Here is a 14,675-nt window from a genome sequence, read left to right on the forward strand (position 1 = left end):
ACATATTGTAATTGGCCTTACACTCCCATCCTGCATTCCTTCCCCTGGGGAACCCAGTCCAGAGTGAGTGATTCAGTTAACATTACTACATTAGAGCTGTCCATCCATCCGGTCTGCTTTTCCAAACACATTCATCCCAGTCCTAGTTAAAACACTGGGGGATCTCCAACACTCCACCTTTATATACCCCCACCCCCAAAGTCTTTTATGATGTCCATAAAATGGAAGAGTGCAGCTTTACTTGAACTAATAATATCTGAGCTTACAGGGCTGTGATTGATGATCTTTAAAGCCAGCCCGATCGGTCTCATCTTTCTTCAGATTTTTATCACTGACTTGTTTGCAGTCATGCGCAATCACAAGCACCGGGAGAGGTAACAAGTGCTTGATGTATGATACTTGAGCCACTTTTGTCAGCTGCGCATTTCCCTTCTCTCCCTTCGTTTTTTTTTCTTTTATCTTTTTCTTTTCTATTTTAACCTCAGTTTTCTATATTTGTTGCCTCGCTTGAGTTGTGGACTGTTTGGTTTACTCTGTTCTCTCTTCCTCACGCTGTCTTTCTCTCTCTCACTTGTTTTTTTTTTCAGATGGTGGGAATGTCTTCTCCTGGGGGATGGGGCAAGAGGTAAGCCAAACATTTTTCCACTTTTGGTCCTGTTGGGATTGGCAGACTTAGAACTGGACTCCACGCTTTTTTGTTCATGTCATGTTCTCTTTGTGTCATTTTAACTTTGTCCTGTTTTGAGATAATTGGAGAAAATTGTAGATTAAAACATTTTTGTCTCCAAGCGCTCCATTTGAGCACTTAATATACTTTATGGTGTGCCAAGAATGCACATCTATTTCAATTCTATAAATCACCTTTATAGGCTCTGCTGTTTGTCCATTTCGACTCCTCTGCTTCACATAGGCAGAACAGGAAATCCTTTTTATGGGACCCTCTGATGTTTATATATGAGCATGCCCCTTCAAATGTGCATAGCCAAAAGTATGTGTATGTGTGTACGTGTGTTAGCTGGCCCCATCCTACTCCTCTTTTAGATAAAAAAATCCCACCTGTCACTAAGGATTGTTCTGGCCTTTTATTTAAGATGTTCTTTAAAGAGCTGCATCATTACACAGCCCTCAGACAAAGCCCACAGAGTATAAAACCTAGGCCTACCTCAATCTCTCTCTTCCCATCTCTCACTTGTTCTTTTTCCTCTTGGCTCTGGTGTTTATCTGTGGGGATGTTTGAAACCATGGCCAAAATGCGATCGTGTTTACAATGTGACAGGATGAGGCTTTGCCAGGACAGTGAAACAAACATGTAGGTGAAGGTTAGGGAGGCGGCGCAATAAAAATGTTAGACATCAGCTTTGACGTGTGCCTGGCTTCTGCACTACATTCTTACATTGCAGGATGGCTCCTAGTCTAACTACACTCATTGGGTTTTCATAAGCATTGTAATGCCTTTATAAGTTTAAGTTAGTCTCTGCAAGGACACAATGTTTTTCTTTCCTCCATGATGTTCTTTCTCTCGTCGAGTGTCCTCCCTCACTCATCCTCTACTGCTTCTTTCCCTTCCATTTTTCCCTACTCTTCTTCCATCTCTTCTATCTTCCTCTTCTCTCTTCTGTCTTGGAGCCATTCTGATGATTGATTGTTTCTCTGTGTAGTCTGACAGGATGTAGCACACTCTCGGCCCCTGGGGCCCCCGACAGACTGCACCACCTGATTAAGTCTCCCCCTGTAATCAGCCGCATAGTGCCACACCAAAACCACTCCCGTCAACACATTAAAAAAAATCAGAAAGGTTCCACCTTCTGAGAGATAACACTTTGTTTTTTTGCACAGGAAGAAGTGAAATGAGGGGACATCTTAAACTTTTTTTCTTTAGTAGGCTGATATCTTCTCTCTGGGGCTTAAAGGCTCTTATGTATCAGTAGAAGCAGAAAAAATGAAAAAAACAAAAGGTCTTAAACTTAATAAAGTTCTCTTGCCTTACCAAGGTAAACCCAGACAGCTATAACCCTTTTAAGGGTAGTAATAGTATTACAGATAGAAATCTCATTGTTTTCCTCCTATTGAAACTAAAAGACAGACGGCCTGCTTGGTATCACATGATTGAGGTGAGAAGGAATTTGAATGATGTCAGAGAGCAGGTGCCACAGCCAGAATCAATCTGCTAACAGAATAACGGTGGTAGCAAATAAGCGTCAAGGCAAGTAGAGAGCTAAAATTGATATATCATTCATTTTGTGGAAGAAACCATTGCTTTGACATACACCCCATTCTTTGGATTAAATAAATAACAACCGAACCCAGTGTAACTTATTTCATGACCCTAATGCAGGAAAATACAGAAAATCTACATTTTAAAGCCTTGTGCTGTTTCCTGATATCAATTGTGCAATAGCAGGGTCAACTGACTTAATTCCTTAAGTTCAACAACCTAATCAAGCCTTGTAGGAGTCTTTCTACAGCTTGATGGCTGCCGTCACCTCCAGTGTACACCATCTGGTTCAGGGGTTGCCGTCATGACGGACACCAACCATCCTGCAGCCCCCGTCTCTGTGCAGTGGAGGCACAGAACGTGGTCCACTCTGATTCAGTGTCCCCAAGCTTTCTTGGACTGCTGTTCTGCAGGAGCATTGAAAAGCTCCTCTGCCTGACGAGCACACCCTCATTATGCATTTTGGTACATTAGGGTTGTCCAGCATCCTACTGGACCACCTGATCCAACCTCACCAGGTGGGGAGCAGTTAACAGCTCAGTTCCTCCCTTCGCCCAAGTGTCCAAGACACATGACTATAGTTCTGATGATACAGTTACAAAATCGATCACCTACCTCTGACCTAGGGCTTTCTTGTGCCAAGTGCATTTAGGAAAACCCTTTTGCCCTAACATGGTGTTTGTAATGGATAAACTGTGGTTAACAAGCCCAACAACAAAACGCCCCTCAGGTTTAGATTGAGCAGGCCATTCCTCCCAGTCACAGGCCCCCAGGTCACTGTTATTCCCTACATCCTCTATGGCAGTGTAGTGCTGGGCTGGGCCACCTTCCAGCATCATGCCTAGGAACTCCAAGAAGGTTGAATACTCTGAACTCTCATTCAACACATAAGCGCTAACACCCATTCCCCAACCTTAATGGTGTAGGGAAACAACCCTCTTAACGTACAGGCACCAAACGAGAGGAGATGAGAATGAGATGAGTTGCAAATTACAGAACATTATTACCAATGATTTTAAAAACTTTAAAAATCCTTTAAAGAATTGTTTTTAATTGGGCAAAATTGAGAATTACAACAGAAAAGTAATGTATAGCTCCAGATCAGTGTGGCTATTTAGCCTGTCTACTGCAATCCTTTATATATTGTAATGAGGGTGACTCATCCAACATAGTAAATAATAAACAAGCCATCCTTATGGTGGTAGAAGCCCTGGGCCTTGTTCCAACACAGTTCAGGCCTCATCGAACCTTGGGCCTATTCCAAATTGATGCTAATACAGTTTGGGATTCAGCTGTAAACTGAACCTTTTTCATTCTATAGATCTGCAGGTCCTTCCCTGCACGGAAGTGTGTGAAAGTGGAGGAGTTTGTTTGTGCATTAGTGTGTGTTCATGCATGCTTGTGTAGTGTGCGTTTATGTATTCTCATTCCCTCAAATGTATGTGTACATAGTGTAAGCATCTTTGCCTGTGGGTGTGTTTGGTATTTTCACCATGCTCACATTTATATCTGTCTATGTTTTTCTTTTCCCTTCCTGCTAATGCCATCAGTACACACATTGTGACTGATGATAGTCGTTGCCACACTCTGATGCTCTACTGCTTAATGTCCTTTTTGTTTATTAATTAACTGCAGGACATACAGGCTGAGAGACACCTATTGATTCTACTGCTGCATTAATTGATTTTGTGCTTCACTAGTCATATTGTTGCTGCAAGATCATTACGAGGCCTCTGTGTTGTCTTTGTGGTGGCGCATTATGTGTTGACATACTGTGTTGTTTTTAGTTTTGTGGGTAAAGTGTTGACTGTGGTTGTCATTTTGAATGGATATGTCTTTATTTTTCTTGTATGATAGAGAATTCAGAACAAGTGGGTGCTGCAATACCCTGACAACCAAAGCCCAAGAATGCACAAATGTCACAAAAATAGTTGTACATTTTATGCATTTTTGCAGTCACAATTAAAAACGTCTTTTGATTGCTTTTGCCATTAGCAAATTACCTGTGTTTTGCATGAAGACAATGACAAGTCTACAAACACTCATCAAGTGCTCACTAAGTGGTTGTGAAACCGTGTGAGTCCCATGCAAACCATTAATGGAGACAGTTGGTTATCTAAAACTAAATTCAAAGTTGCACCATTGAAACATGTTGGTTTCAGCAGGAAATGCTTTTACTGTGTAACTTTTTTGAGTTACACTTTCACTTAGAGGTTAATTAATGAGTGTTTGCAGATGAGACGGCATCTTCCATGTAAACTGTGGGTAACTAAAGCAATTTGCTAGTGATCAAAGCAATCACAAGGTTTTCTTTTTTTTTAGTGCATCATTCCTCTTGCAGAAGACACATTTTTGCCATAGGTAGCAGAGGTTGCCAGAGGGTCACCAACTGGTCTATAGGCCAGTGTGGCTAACTTCTTTTCTTTCATGCCATATGTCCTGTACCTAATTTGTTCTACAATGTCTTTGTACTTATTAAGTGAAAAACACAGGGAAACAAGTCCTGCAGCATGTTCTCCAGTTGTAGCTACATAAATTCTAAAGCAGCAATCTGAGCTGAATTCTCTGATAAACATAAGAAACACAATAGCATGTGCTCTAATTACTGTGAAAGGAATTGAATTTGTTCATTAAACTGATAACTCAAATGAAGTATAAATTAAATCTTGTGATTTTGTCAGCTTCATATACATGCATGTTTGCAATAAACACAATAAACCTGGATTGTACTGTAGAAAGTTGGCTGACATCTAAAATGAGGTGAGAGTGTTCTCCGATATAGAGCAGTGTTATTCTATTATTGAAACAAACACATTGTAGTGTTTGTGTGTATCTGACTGCCAAAGGTTCCCTAGTGAGTCTGACCGGGGGGTTACAGTGTAACCAAAGCATCTGTCTCCTGCTCACCATCCAGATCAGCCAGTTCAGCTTGACTGGGCCCAGTTGTCTTGGTTTCATACTGACGACTGTCTGGGAAAGGTCTGTCTGGGGTTCAAGTACATTAAAGTCATCCGTTCCCCTCCCACTGCGCCCCAACACAGATGGCTCCAGATGCAGCTGGCACAGCATGGAGCAGCACCTGACAGTGCTCATTCACTCAGACACACAAAAATACACTTAAACAAGTACAAACACATGCAGACGCACAAACAGGTACGGACACATGTGTTCACTTAGTGCACCTAAATGCAAGTAAGCTTTCACAGGCACACTCTGATGGAAGCACAATGACATTCACACCTTAAATACTTAGATGCACACACTCACAGCAGGAACATATGCTGCCACGCATCTACAAATCCTCACAGTAGCGCGCATATGAATAACCAATTAAAGACTCCGATTACTGCATGGCGCACACATAGACTCAAAAGTAACCCATACATATTGTGCTCACTTTCAGACATATGCCAGGGCATGCCGATGTGCACAGTGCAGAAAGCCTTTATCTCTGCAGGAGCGGAGAGGAGCAGGGCAACTGACAGGAGTCAAACTGAACACCCTCACAATGTGTAACAAACAGAAAGATGTAAATTAGGAACAAAGCCTTCTTTTGTACTGTGGGAGATGCTATGGCTATTAAGGCTCTGTGCTGGATAGGGGTGGTAAATGAAACATAAAAAGAAGTAGACTTATGAATCAAATGAAAAAAAAATGCTGTGTGCTTTTTTTAAAATAGTGCTTCCTCCTTAGAGACAGCGATTTGAACCAAGATGAATTGCCTGTTGCCCATCTCATTTATGCAGTACACAGCAGATATTATAACAGTGCTTTACAGGAATGCGCTCATGACACTCAGCAGGTGATCTACAAGTCCTCTTTGACAAATATAACAACCATCTTTTCATTTTTGCAATGGCAGGGCAGCATGATTTAACAGATGAAAGATAGACTTACTGCTGCCTGCAAAATGGTAAAATTATAGGAATAGTTAAATAGTGACACATCCTATCTGTAAGCAGTGAAATGGCTTTTGTTTTAATGTTTATTCTACTTCTGTAACTTACACTGTATCGCTATTTTACTTGCAGGGACAGCTTGGACTCGGAGAGGACAGACTGCACGTATCGACTCCTAGCCTTCTCAACTCTTCACAGCTTTCTGAGGTCTCGCAGATACGAGCTGGGGACAGCTACAGTGCAGCTGTCACAGGTGAGCCAGACATCCAAAATGCAATAGAAGACCACTGTTTGATCCTATCTTTCCTGCGGCTGTATTATTTTGGCCTGAAAGCATTAAGTCCAATTAAATAACATTACTTAACTAAAACCCTCAATGTCTAATTGTCACTGCAAATATCTCTCATTGTGATTAAAAAGTCCTAAAAGTTGTATTCACTCTACGTAATATATAAAAACCACTTATTAACTTGAAACCCTTATTTTCCCAGTAGTACCCCTCACTGTGGCTTTGAGCCATGCAAATTTTTCATCTACATTATTTCGTTGAGTTTTAATTAACACAACAAGGATTCAGTGTCCTCAAATGACATCACTCGGAGCACAAATTCAACCTCATTAGCTCTCAATATCTCTTAAGCCAAATGAAACTGCACAGCACTGCACCCAGTTTCAGCTTCTTCCGTTAGGTGATATACAAAATGAATTGATTTGTTATTCAAGTAGTTATCCCTAAACTACCCCACTCAGATCTCAGACTGCCGCCATAGCAACTGAGAGATAAGGAGGCACACCAAGCAAATGTCATCTTTCCCTCTGGCCTGGTCGTCTTTACTGTAATTCCTGAAAAGCTGAAACTCTTTGCTAAGTTTGAAAACAGGTAGCGCTAGATCATTTCTTAACTCATCTCTTATTCGTTATTTTCTCACGTGCCGCTGCTGGGAACCATGTGCTCGCTTTTACATTTACACCACTGCAAAGTGTCAGGCAACTGCTTCTTCTTCAGCAGGAATTAAAGCGGTTACATGGCCAACGTAACATCTTCTGCATAAAGAGAAAAGGCAGTGTAATTGTTTCAAGTGAAAGGCACATTTACATGCTACTGCTATGCTGCAACATTCAGAGAAAAGAATTGCCTATTGTTGAACGGAGACGTTTGCTGGCACTGCGTGCACGGTTTCACTAGAAATGCCACCGGATCATTAAATGAGCTGCACTCACCATATATTAAGTTTGTTCCATTTGAATTCTTGGCTCTCTGAAGACCATTTGGCACATGAGGCCATACCTGCCTGTGGTACAGTTATGTCTTTAAGTGATCTATAAAATGTTATTATTTAAAACAAGTGCTTTATGGATTGCTTACGAGACATGCTTAGCACATGATTGATCTGACCTTTCACAGACTGTCGTTCGTACGGAAAACATCAGCCTTAACCTTTTTTAGCCGGATTACTCTGCCAGAGTCTCGGTAAACGTGTCTGCGTGTTTGTATTTTGTGTGTATGTACATGTATGTGTTAGTGCTGCATCTGTTGTAAAATGCCATCCAGAAATGCCTGTCTCATATGCTTTTATAAGGTTTGCTTCACTGAGATGAAAATAATACATTACTGATTGATTGATTGATTGATCAATCATGTCTGAAAGGGTATCTGCGTCTGCATGTGTGTGCGTGCGAGCGTGTGTGTGTGTGCGTGCATGCCTGTGTGCGTGTGTGCCAAGGCTATGTACAGCTTGATGCAGAATAGAGATTGATGGAGGCTTGCCGTGAGGAGGATACTCAGTTATCTCCTTGTAATTAAAATCCACCTCATAAAGATTATTGACTCCCCCACCACACAAACCAGCAGGCTCCCTCGCTTGGCAGGGTTTGCAAAGCGCTTCTTAAAAAATGAAAAATAGCATATTAAGCAGCACATATTTCCCATTTATGCGGAACATTTAGATGTGGTTAAGTTATCGTAATGTGCAATAAAACCTGGATGTGAAATTTGTAATCCACTTTGGAAAATTGCTTACTATATTGCTTTAACATCCCCTGAAAGAGCTTTTGAGATGTGTGTGCCAGGTTTATTGTACGCCATAATTTAAAAGTCCTCAATGCAGGCAGTAAATATAAATTTATTAGTGGTGGGTTTAAAAAGCCAGACTGAGTTAGTATGAGTGGATGCTGGAGTGTTTGCAGTAGGTGAGCACATATTATGTATATGTTTTTTTTCAATAGGTGCCAACTGAGAATGTGTTCTCTCCATTCAGTGGTGAGGGAAGAAAGTTGATCTCATGTGCACGTGTGCGTGTGGTAAAAATGTGATCAGGGACTGATGTTTAGGAGCAGCTAATACACTAGTTAGAATGAGAAACAAAAAGTCTGTAAGGTCATTTCATTTTTCATATTTTATTTCCCTTGTGGCACCGTGAAATTGCATGTGTTCTGGTCTATCTTCAGAACTTTTGCCTCTTTTTTGCTCTCTTTAGCAGGTGGAGATCTGCTTCTCTGGGGTCAGATCCCCTGTGTTTCCCGGGTCACATATCATGCAGGCCCCAAAGGGCTCTCGACCCCCCAGCCTTTTCCACTAGCTGGCCGAAAGGTGCGTTTGTGCCTCAAGGTTTTCAGAGAAATGATTTTTATCTGGATATTTGTAAGTTCTTAAAAGATAAGTCCACACTGCATTGCTTTCCATTGATTTAGAAGTTACACTTCCTGCAGGCTTACATTATGACCTCATCTTGCACAAAGAGCTGTAGATCAGTGCTATATTAAGTATGAAAATATGTAGCAAAGGTCTTAGGCATCTTTGTGAGTCTCATTTCTCACTGTCTTATCCTTTTATACAAATTTACAACATCAAGTAATTTTTGGGGAAAAACGTCAAAGCTAAGCTATGTCTTTGGAATTTTCGCACTACTTTAAAATTTAAAAACATTTGATTTTTTTTCGCAGGTGATCAGTGTTGCCTGTGGTGCATGGCACATCATGGCTCTCACCACAAGTGAGTAACCCGTCATCATTCCCAAAGATTCATGTCTCTCCGTTTAATTGATCTTGGGGCAGTTAGACTGCGTCACTAAAGATAAACCAGTCAACCTCAGGTATTTCCTCTCCGCACTGGTTTCCTCATCCTTTTCTCCAAATGATGTCTTGTTCCTCCTCAAAGCCCCTCCTCACTCACTTTCTCACTCATCGAACCATAATTCACTTCAGAGGGAAGCATCATTAATGCACAGTAGGACCCAGCAGCTTGATGTGTGCTAATTATATTGTGTGTTTTACACGCTGAATGACTTTTGCTTAGTCAGTGATGAGCTCAGTCTCTGGTAATTGTTTTTTGGATTTGATGAGTTTATAAAAGCCTGTCTGTGAGTGCGTATCTGGGCATGTTGCTCGTGTGCTTGTCCGTTCATGTATGTGTTAGTAAACATGTGGATGGCGAGACTTTACTCATAGAAATCCACATTTATGTGTGCCTGTGCTTGAGCAGTCTTGTATTAAGGCCATGTGCCTAGATGCACAGCCTACTCTGTTTTTTACACATAGCCAGAAAGCCAAGATTATTATTCAGCTCTGCACATTATACGCTTCTGTGAACTTAATAATGATTAGCAAACAGTCAAAACCTCGAGATCGTTCTGACACATTAAAACTACATGCAGTTTTAAACTCTGCCATTCCAGCCTAACACTTTGACATGCGCATTCAACCATGACACTACACTCCATTACTTGCTTGCATTCTTCACAACCAATGTGATCCTTTTTAGTACTGTACATCAGTCGGTGCTATAGCAGCCTTTGGCTAATCACACTGATTGGAGGTGTCCTTTGGCTCACCTGGGGGCTTCCAATCCTATTAGGCCAACAGTCCTGAGCCTAGCGTACCCAGCAGCCGCTCGTGTTTGATCACTGGTGCTTAGAGCCCACACTTGTCCTCTTATGTTGGTGTTAAGGCATGGAGGAGAGGAGCAGCAGGGTGGGGTTTGGAGGGGGTTAAAATGTGATCTCCTTAACTCTCTAGGGGGGCAGAGGGGAGCTCAGTGCCCCACCTCCCTCACTGACACTCCTCTGCGCCTCCAGCTGGAGCTGGTCTTTAAACTTCTGATGTCATATGAAAAGCGGAACACTGCAAAGTTTTTTTTCAGGCAAAAGAGAAAGAGATGGAGGGACCGAAAGAGTGAAAGATTGAAAGAAGCACACTGTGAAGAGACGGTTGACTGTATGTGTCTATCTTTTTGAGAGTGTAAGACGTTTAGAGGTTCACTCAAATTTCTCACATCACTCCCCTCCTCCCCTCTCCTTTCTTAATCTTTCTTTTTCTCCCTCTGCACACCTGAGCTGATTCCACCAGGCCTGTCACCTCTGTCTACCTTCTTCCTAGCTGTACCACATACATTACCTCCCCTCCATCACTTCTTCTCTCTGCCTTCTTTCTGACTGCTATTTTCCTTCACTACATGCCCATCACTGTGTCTCTCTTGTGGCTCTCCCTCTTCTCTCCCCCTGCTGCCCCCCCCCCCCCACCGCGACTCTCTTCTTCCCTGGGCCAAGAGCGCCCAAGAAGAGCCATGTGTTTCCAAAGTGGACTGGATGGGAAATCGAAGCAGGGCTTCTGTGTTTATCAAGCCACAGCTCCGTCACCTTGCTCCTACTCCCGTCTGGAGGCCCCGGCAAATTGGTGACAGCAACAACAACAACCCTGCAGCACACATGCCCCCTTTTCCCATGTGCACATCCATACACGCAGTTACACACTCGCACACACACGCACGCACACATGCACACAGCATAGCACCTTGGCCTGTTTAGTTTTATTGCTGGTGTCAGGTGAGGAGGTGGAGGTAGGAGTGCTGTCTAATGTTCAGCTCACACACACACAGATACACTCACACACAGCTATTTCCACCCCTGCCGACACCTTGGCTAACAAGACCTGTGAACTGCAGTGACAGAACTCCAAGACTTGTCAGAGTCCCACTCATTTAATGCCAAGACCCGGCCCCAGCTCTAACCCATCACAGTTTCTGTATGCACACCAAGCCACATTAGGCTGCACAATGATATACAGGGTGTGAGTCTGTACTACTACTACTACTGCTACTTCAGGTTAATATTGTTTAAGTAATACCTTTACTAGTGATATGTATGGTAATTCTTTTTTATTATTATTAAATCAACGGTGTAGTATAATATCAGTGTCGAGGTGAAATGTGTCATGGTTTCGTTTAACTTTACCTTCAGCCTGCACCTCATTACAGTGATGTGCATCATGATTTCTTTCATCTATAAATGTTTAAATGTTTGCTATTACTCTTGCCTGTCTAGTTGCATGTGTGACAGTACAGTAATGTGTCTGTAAACCTGCTGTACCCACAGGCATCTTTATCTGGAGCATCTAATAGTCTTGGGTCATTACAAGTAGTTTTGCATGGAACACTGCCCCTTTTGTTGCATGTGTACAGGATGCTTTCTGCTCAATATCTTTTTCAGTGCCCCCTTTCTTTGCTTTGACGTTATCGTGTAAGTGGAGAATAAAAGAGAGTTGACTTTGGTTAGAGCCCTGCACGGCCTTGCTACCTTGGAAATTAACTACACAAACAATGCCTTGCCATTGTGCCTAAGCACTTACAACTATGCCATTTAAGAGAGTATTGATCTACCCAATGCAGGGTCAATCATTGGATCAATGGTGTGTGGGTTGGTTGGCTCGAAGGCTGTTTGACTGCATGAATGAATGGATGGTTGGATAAGGAATGAATAGGCGGTTGCATAATGAATGGATGGATGGATGAATATATGGATTGATTCATGGGTAGACTTAAAGATGGATGCATGGAGGGCACCGGTGTCGGGTCTGCACAGAGATGAACTTGTATAGTTCTGAAGATGTTACTTGCTTGCTGTATTTTGTGTAAGACTCACTTCTGTCCTGTACACCTGCCACCATTAAACACAGCCTGACATTTACTGCAGGTTGAAGTTGATTTGTTGTGAATCCTCCGCGAAGAAGCATTTCTTAACATGAAGTGATTGGTTTTTTTTAGTTATTGCTGATTGGGGCAATTTTATATTTAAGCCCAGTAGGTATAGTAGATAACTACCTCCTATTTACCAAAATTTTTGCTTACCTGGATGCAATATTAAGCTGAAATCCGTCAAGTAGTATTACTGAAACTGAAGAGTGAGAGACTGAGAGATATAAATTAAAAAGCAGTCATTGTCATTAGCATGTTCTTGGTGGATTGTTGTGATGTGTTTACACCAGGGTTGATTGACCTAGTTACCCAGCCCCTGGCAGCATACGATGGAGAAATGAAGATAATGCAACACAAGGGAGAGAGTTATGTTGCTTTATTATTCTTATATGTGAGGCATTTGTGAGTCTGTGCACCCACATGCACAAACTCACACACACATGCACGCACGCACACTGAAGTGATGATCAGGCGCTAAGGGGTCGCACCTTGTGACAAAGTAAAAAAAAAAGAAGAGCTTATTTAAAATTCTGTAAGAGATGTCAATTGTGCCCTCTGCATATTTCTATGGAAAATTTGTAAATAGATCCTTTGTAAATAGCTTCTCCTTTGCCAATCACCCTGTCTGCTCTGTGCACAGCAGCATTAAAAATTGATCCTTAGCAGCACCAGGGTGAAATGCTAACATTGCTGCCAAATGACTGATTAAAAAGAAAAACCTTTAATCTTTGCTTAAAAGTGTCTACTGCCTTGGCATGCCTTCCCCTGTGCTCCTCTATCTTCCAACGCTGTGAAGGGAAGGAGGGGGTCGCCGTGGGGGAAACGGGGTCACGCTTCATGTAGAGTCAGCACTGTACAGTGATATAGCTCTAGAGGTGAGGGATTTCACTAAGAGGAGATCCAGGAATCAACATGCATTGCTGTCTTCTGAATTTAACCTTAAGCCAGAGGTTAAAAACACATTTGAGCTTTCCACAACAGGAGCTGAGTGTGCTGTGGCACTCCTGCTAATGGCATGTAGAAAAAAGAATTGTTTCTTCCAACTTAACTATTCAGGTTAACAAAAAAAAATCACTGGGGCTCTAAAGTTTGACACTTCATTTAGCAGCACAGAATTAGAAACTGACGCCCAGCTTCTCTATATGATGACTACAGAACATACACATGCAGTTTTGGAACATAAAAAGGTATTATAACGTATATTGAAATTGCTGAGAGGTGTTTGTGCTTCAGAGAGCAGAAAGAAGAACAGACAGTGTGCTCACCCAGAAACTCAAACTCACTTCAGAGACCTTCCTCACTTCAGAGACCTTGTCAGAAAACCCTCACCAATAGAGCACACAGAGAAAGAAAACACGGCACAGGTAAGATAAACATATCTCTTCTTTCTTGCACTACAGCCTTTTTATTGACTTACATACTGTAAAGCTAAATCTAACTGACTCGCTAACCCAACAGCTCCCTATCTCTTGCCGTGGATTTTTCCTGAGTGATATCTTTCTCTTCCACACTCCCTGCCCCTGCCTGCCTTGTTGACATCCTCATCGTCCGTCCATCATTTGCTGCTCAAATCTGCTTTGCATTTAATAGTTTCAGTTTCTTTATGCATGGTGTAAATGAACATATCAGTAGTTTATGATATATATATATATATATATATATATATATATATATATATATATGTGGAGAGAGAGAGAGGGGGAGAGACATAATGTATATACTATGGATACAATAGAGCAAGTTTTACTTAAGTAGGCAGCACAGTTGTGAAAACATCAGAGTGAATATATATTCACTTACCTCTCAGAATATCAGTGAAGGCCACTAAACTGTCACGCAAAGCCACACACACACACACACACACACACACACACACACACACACACACACACACACACACACACACACACACACACACACACACTTCCACCCCTCCCCGTCTCTCTGTCATTCAGGTGTTTACTGTCATTCATACTCAGGGTTTTGTATAATCCTCTCACCACACCTGAGTGCTCCCCACTCAGTGTCACTGGATTTACTCTCTCTCACCCCCCTTGCTCACTTCCCCTCTCCTCGAGCGCGCAGCCTTTTTCATTTTGCATCGCAGTCATTCTTTTACACATGCTGTCATTTCTTATGTAAATAACCACAGATAAAAAGACAGTAACAGACATTTTAAGATTTACACACACCGCTCAGCGCGTATGTTTTCAGTCATCCCCTCTCATCAGCCAGTTTGTTTGTAGAAGTGTCTTTGCCTGTAGCCATAAATTAGGGGTTGTGATTTAACTCATTGAGACAAAAGAGAAAGACAATGAAACATGCATAAAACAAATGATGTGGAGAAGGTGAGGGAAAGGGAGAGCGAGGGAGAGAGGAGAGAGGCGAGGAGGGTGTACTGAAGGCAGAAATGGGCCAGTATGTATTTCTGCTCTACTTTCACTTCGGGAAGGCTTCATTAAGAAGTCTGTTTCCAGAGCACAGCGGAATCTTTACGCACGTACATGTGTGTGCGCGCACAGGAGTGTGCATATATTCGTAGTTTAGTGTGTTTCAGAGCCCATGCACATCCATGTGCATATATGTGTGCATG

The 14,675-nt window shown here is 42.1% G+C and overlaps 1 protein-coding gene across 12 annotated transcripts in view; it reads left to right on the forward strand.

Moving 5' to 3' along the window:
* The window catches only part of LOC113033075 (ultraviolet-B receptor UVR8-like), a 307,088-nt gene that overhangs the window by 289,353 nt on the left and 3,060 nt on the right, over positions 1-14,675 (forward strand). For 8 of the 12 annotated variants that reach the window (XM_026186380.1, XM_026186381.1, XM_026186378.1 and 5 more), the window contains 5 exons: positions 588-625; positions 6,247-6,367; positions 8,592-8,704; positions 9,058-9,106; positions 13,316-13,446. In XM_026186380.1, coding sequence (XP_026042165.1) covers positions 588-625; positions 6,247-6,367; positions 8,592-8,704; positions 9,058-9,106; positions 13,316-13,446 — 452 coding nt within the window. Of the gene's footprint in view, positions 1-587; positions 626-6,246; positions 6,368-8,591; positions 8,705-9,057; positions 9,107-10,658; positions 12,896-13,315; positions 13,447-14,675 lie in introns of those variants that run through there. The other 4 variants (XM_026186389.1, XM_026186379.1, XM_026186388.1 and 1 more) reach the window with 4 other exon arrangements.

This window comes from Astatotilapia calliptera, chromosome 12 (assembly GCF_900246225.1).
Source record: "Astatotilapia calliptera chromosome 12, fAstCal1.2, whole genome shotgun sequence".
NCBI lineage: Eukaryota > Metazoa > Chordata > Actinopteri > Cichliformes > Cichlidae > Astatotilapia > Astatotilapia calliptera.